The 5,658-nt window shown below is 40.2% G+C and overlaps 2 protein-coding genes across 7 annotated transcripts in view; both read left to right on the top strand.

Annotated features, from left to right (window-relative positions):
• Positions 1-2,748, top strand: part of LOC103381120 (dihydropyrimidinase-related protein 5) — a 14,334-nt gene extending 11,586 nt beyond the window's left edge. Inside the window, 5 exon segments of the mRNA XM_025057082.1 lie at positions 1-93; positions 534-676; positions 756-963; positions 1,075-1,252; positions 1,344-2,748. The exon segment at positions 1-93 is cut by the window's left edge and continues 39 nt beyond it. Coding sequence (XP_024912850.1) covers positions 1-93; positions 534-676; positions 756-963; positions 1,075-1,252; positions 1,344-1,429 — 708 coding nt within the window. The 3' untranslated portion in view covers positions 1,430-2,748.
• Positions 2,749-3,650: 902 nt separating this feature from the next.
• Positions 3,651-5,658, top strand: part of LOC103381121 (microtubule-associated protein RP/EB family member 3) — a 7,364-nt gene continuing 5,356 nt past the window's right edge. For 2 of the 6 annotated variants that reach the window (XM_008313340.3, XM_017033857.2), the window contains exon 1: positions 3,651-3,755. Coding sequence is in view for 3 of the 6 variants with exons in the window: in XM_017033854.2 (XP_016889343.1) it covers positions 5,244-5,282 (39 nt within the window). In the remaining 3 variants the exon portion in view is untranslated. Of the gene's footprint in view, positions 3,756-5,018; positions 5,283-5,658 lie in introns of those variants that run through there. The other 4 variants (XM_017033856.2, XM_017033854.2, XM_008313339.3 and 1 more) reach the window with 4 other exon arrangements.

The raw sequence follows: 5,658 nt of genomic DNA, 5'->3' as shown, positions 1-5,658 counted from the left end.
CAGAGAGCTCTGGGCAAAGAGGACTTCACAAAGATCCCTCACGGAGTGGCCGGAGTCCAGGACAGGATGAGCGTTATCTGGGAGAGGGGGGTGGTACGTACACACAAACATGACGACGAGGCATTTCCCACCTGATTGTTCAGAGACTCCATATGCTGTATTTGCAAGTATTTGAAACATTAAGTCAAACAATCAAACATTTTCTCTAGTGATTCCAAACGTAGATCACTCTGTACCTAAAACTTCTTGCACGTTGTAAAGTGATGAAATAATTCCTCTGAAAATAGAACAGGGAACGACATGTGAGAATAATTCTGGAAGTCTGTTTTTTTTTTTTTGTCAAAATGTGACTTTCTGTGAAGCTTGTTTAGTCATGCAGCTGACTTTCATCTGAAGTTTAAAAGAGTGAAACTGGACTTGATGAGTCATCGTCACTGAAAGCTTCAGCCATGATATAAAAACATATCCTGACAGATTTAATGCTGCACCAACTGTATACTGTAATACCTAGAGTTTGACTCTCATTCTTGCAGGTCACAGGAAAAATGGACGAGAATCGCTTTGTGGCCGTGACGAGCTCTAACGCAGCAAAGATCTACAACCTGTACCCACGTAAGGGTCGCATCATTCCTGGAGCTGATGCCGATGTGGTGGTCTGGGATCCAGATGCAACCAGGTAAATGTCGTTACTGGATATTCCTCACACACACACAAAAACGTTCCTCACCCAGTAAACAATCGTTCTGCCGCTGCAGGACCATCTCTGTCAGCACTCAGGTGCAGGGCGGGGACTTCAACCTGTACGAGGGGATGCGCTGCCACGGCGTCCCTCTGGTCACCATCAGCCGAGGACGTCTGGTGTGTGAGAACGGCGTCTTCATGTGCGCCGAAGGATCTGGAAAGTTCTACTCCCAGCGCACGTTCCCTGACTACCTCTACAAGAAGATGGTGCAGAGGGAAAAGGTTTGTTTCTACTTTAATTTGTTGACAACAAACTCACACATCCATAGACACGAACAACAGGACCAGAAATATAAGATGTACCACCTAATTATTAAACGCTTTGTTTTTCAGGCTCAGGCGTATAAAGGTGTAGACAGGGATCCGTACTCTGGTGATGTGGCCAAAGTGGCAACGACGATGAAGAAGGAACTGGGTTTGGGTCCAGTAGACGGAGATGCAGCCAGCAAGGGTGCAAACCGTGCCCACCAGGGGGTCAGAGATCTCCACGAGTCGTCCTTCAGCCTCTCAGGTTGACTGAGCTGCAGTACAACAAGCGCCACACATCATACTGGAATGACCGCTCTGTTGAACTGTCTCTGTGTGTGTGTGTTCTTCCCCAGGGTCCCAGGTTGATGACCACATCCCCAAAAGGTCCTCAGCTCGGATCCTGGCTCCACCTGGTGGTCGCTCCAGTGGTATCTGGTAATCAGCTGAGATGACCCTCAACCGTTCAAGCCTCTGTGTTTTGTATATTTATGAGCAACCAGGAAAACTGCACTGATTTTCCATCACAGATTTTTTTTAAAAGAGAAATGGGAAAATAAATTCCAGCACTGTTCTGTGATTCGACGGATGATCCGCGATTTGCCTAAGCGACTTGTACGCAACGAACTAACGTCTTAATTGGAATGACTGATTGGATGAATTCAAGAGTCAAGGGCTACCTATGAATTTTAATGTTTTTGGGCCAAATTTAAGCTGCAAACATTGGAGTAAGTTCAGCTCAGTTCAAAACAAAACTGTGAAAGATCAAAACCAGTACAGTTTTTGATGGTTCTAAGTGAAGTGACATCGACCGGATTATTTAAAAACGTTAAAACTGGATTCAGTAAAAATATCTATCACTCCCTTATCACACATCCACACAAGCATTCAGTGAACTGTAGACACCATTAGCTTTAGACTGGTATGGAGATGTGTTTGGATTCTATTTGTGATCAAAACCCCAGCCACCGTGCTGCGGCGGGGGGTTCTTCTAACCTCAGTGTTTTTGTTCCCAGTGTATGAACTGTGGTGTGTGGTGATGAAATCCAACTGCTCTGAACACACTTTAATCTTACAGCTTCACACCTGATCCCAGCCGTGGGTCTCTTGATCAAACCTCATATCCTCCCAGTCAGTACTGTAGTTCATCTGCAGACTGAGTGGAGAAAGTACGCCATCTGTGGGCTTTGACCCGAATCAACATCTGTTTGTAGAAGCGCTGATCCTGACGAAATGTGCGTGACTTGTTTTTTTAAAGATTTGGTCAACAGAAGGTGCTATTACCCTAAGGAAAATATTGTCTGCAGATTTAATTTCTTTATTTTATATTTCAATTTTTTTGTAGATTTTAAGCTGTTTCTTTCACTTGCAATAGAGTTAGTCTTTTATGTATATTTTTGTTTTACCTTTCTTAACTATTTATACTGAACCCACAGATCTGCTCTGGTCTGCTGCAAACACCAACACCCTCATTTATCAACATTTGTCAATAACACATAGATCTTCCAGTCAACAACTCTATGTATTCGTTATAATAGTTTCTGTCGTAAGTTGCTCTAATGTGTGAACATCAGTAAAAGTATTAGTACAACACTGTGATAAATAAGGTGTTAGGTGGAGCAGAAAACCATTTTATTTATTTACAATGCTAACCTTTTTTTATATTTTATTGTATATTTAATAACTGTTTTTTTGTAAGATTATTGTGTCTCTACAGAGCAGAAGGATTGAGCTGCACAGGCTGAATAAAAAAAAAAAAAATAGAACCCTCCTCTAACTACAGAGAACCTCATTCCTGCCTCACAGTGTTATATTTCAACATGGTCACTTTGTCTTGCTTGTGTACTATATATTTGATGTTTGTTTGTGTTTTTTTTTTTCTTAGTTAAAACGATAAATGTGCCAATGTGAATCACCCGTGCCACACTGATACCATGCATGAAGAGTAGCACCACCAGGAGACAGAGATGTGATGTCTGTCCTGAACAACCCATGTTCACAACAACAACTGGTGCTGATTTTATATTACTCTAAACCTACAACTATGTAACGTCACTGTTGGATGGGTTTGCTGTTTGAAGGCACTGTAACTGGTCAGTGACTGTGTATGTTTGTAGACTCTTGTGGTGTTGGACAGTGAATCTGTAAGTGGCTGCTTGTTTCTTACCACAAAGCAAAGAATAAAAAATAAAAAAAAATCTTCGGAAAAATGAAACATGAAGGCTCACTGTTGTTTGTATTCAAACCAAGAAATTATGGGACATTATTGCAGACTACTAGATATATAAGGATAGACAATTTAGTTGTTGTCATAAATTACGTTTTTACGTTTACATTTTAATGATAACATACAGCTATAATGTGTTTTTTAAAACATTGAACACACTTCATAGGGACGTTTTTGGCAAAATCTAAGACAGAATAATATTAATCCAATAAATATATTTGTTGAGATTTTATGTACACAAACATATGTGTATTATTTAAAACTTACTTCGGACAAACTAAACAAAACGAGTAATAAACGCCAGCTTCGAAAAATAATCCCTATCGTGCGCCTGAGTCACTGTTGACACTATTCTCCAGAATGGCGGCCCGACAATATCCAGTTTCCTCCGAAACAATTCAAATGACCTGCAACTATCGGGCGCATGCGTATTAGCAACGTTTTACCAGGGGGCGTAGTCTCGCGATCATCAGCCTAACGTCGCCACAGAAAAAACAGCAGCTCATCATCTGAAACAACGGGACCGCTGAGAGCCACTCCGGTGAGTAGTATCAAGTCATGGTTACTTAAAATGACATTTTTATGCCTTAAATCACCGTTTTAATGATTAGTAACATTTATGTAACACATAAGTAGTTGAACTTCCCCGTAGTTTCTCTGCCATTGTGCGTGTGTTTTACCGAAAAGGCCTCCAGAGGGGGGTAACGCTAGTCTTTGACAAAAAGTCTCGTATTCAGTTACGCTTGGGTGTATTTTTCACTCAGCTAGCGCCACCACAGTTGAATAAAATTAGACGGGAAGTTTTAAAACCCAACGTTCGCCAGAGAGAAAGAGAGATATGACGGCTACGGTTAAAGCAGCTTAGCAGACAGCTAACAGCAGCAGCAGCAGCGGTGCAGTAACAGTGTGGTGCTGTCACACACAGTAGCGACCCACACTGTCGCACCGACGTCAGCTGTCATAACACAGGGCAGAGCCGGAGAAACCAGGGAGGAACCGACTGATACCGGCTGTCAAGTTACTGGTTCCTACCCGGGAGAGTTTATGTGTTGCTACGCAATTAAAAACGCTCACAGAGCCAAATAACAAGTAAACCAGCCGTTTTACTGGTTCATTAGTGCGTACACTTCAGATACACTACTGTTAAACTCCCGCAGGGAGATTTAACCAGTTTACACATCAGCAACCGCGGAGAGCAGGGATTTATAAGAGAGTATAACGAATAACAAGCAAAATAAAAACGTTAAAAAACTATTAAAGAGTAAACCATGGCAACAAAATGAAAATAAACAATAATTGACGTCTTATGTATGTATATGTAAAGAGGCATTGCACACTTTAATTGACAGACAGTATAATCACACCGTAAAGTAAATTAAGTAAATGAAAAATAAGTGTGACCTACAATAATTAATTAAAGACTTATACAGAATTTCTATTGGGAGAATATGATTTTACAGGTTTGTGTGGTGGTGTTATTTTGTTGTTAAAAATTGTAATTCTAATATTAAAATGTGTTTTGTATAGAAAATTGAAGTGAAAAACAATATTTTGTTGACTCATAATAATAACTACCTACTACTGTGCTGTAGTATAGGTTACAGTAAGGCAATACAAATACAATACATTCATAGAGAACATTAGATTTGTTATTTCAAAATACAGAAAGTGATACATTTCTGTCTTTAATGCTGATAAACAAGTAAATTAGTAAGAACTTATAGTATATGCTTTAAGCAGACTTGATAATAAAGTAAACATTTATTAGCATTAAAAAGAACATATAGTATATGCTTTAAGCAGACTTGATTTGTTCATGGGTCATTTCATTTTGTGTGTGTTAAACCAAAATGTAAACGCACAAGGTCTTTGATCAAAAAGAATCCTTTAATCCTGAAAGTGACACAGCACGTAGAAACGAAAGAACCAAACAGCCGGTGAAGACCTCCATGGAAGATGAAGCCTTTATATCTAAAGTGATTATGTTTCAGATAACAGGCGCGTTTAAATATTGATGTGATGTAATCAAATGATCAACCGTTCAACTCCTCTCCAGAGAGTCTTAAAGGTAAATCACTCCATGGAGCTCTTCAATTTAACCAAGTCCACTTTGCAGCCTCATGCTGAGTTATAGGGGGCGCTAGAGACAACAAATGGTCAGACTGGCAAATCTGGGGATTTAACCTTCGACCAGACAATTAGCAGTATTTACCAGCATGTCACAGTACTGTATCCCTGCACAGAGGAGGAGATTGTTGGGTAGAACATCCTGCCACATGGTTGTTCTTTGGGTGTTCACGGGAAATGCCTTCCTTTAATCAGATGTTGTTTTATAATTTTTTTTTTTTCCCATCCGTCAGGGATGATAGATTTCTACTGCACTTGTTTCCATGTCACGCCTGCTGGCTTTGTGAACTGTGATAGTTCAAAGCATGTTGGTCTTT

Source organism: Cynoglossus semilaevis, chromosome 7 (genome assembly GCF_000523025.1).
Source record: "Cynoglossus semilaevis isolate Cse_v1.0 chromosome 7, Cse_v1.0, whole genome shotgun sequence".
NCBI lineage: Eukaryota > Metazoa > Chordata > Actinopteri > Pleuronectiformes > Cynoglossidae > Cynoglossus > Cynoglossus semilaevis.
Note: the sequence above shows the minus strand (reverse complement) of the source record. Positions and strands in the feature narration are given on the sequence as shown.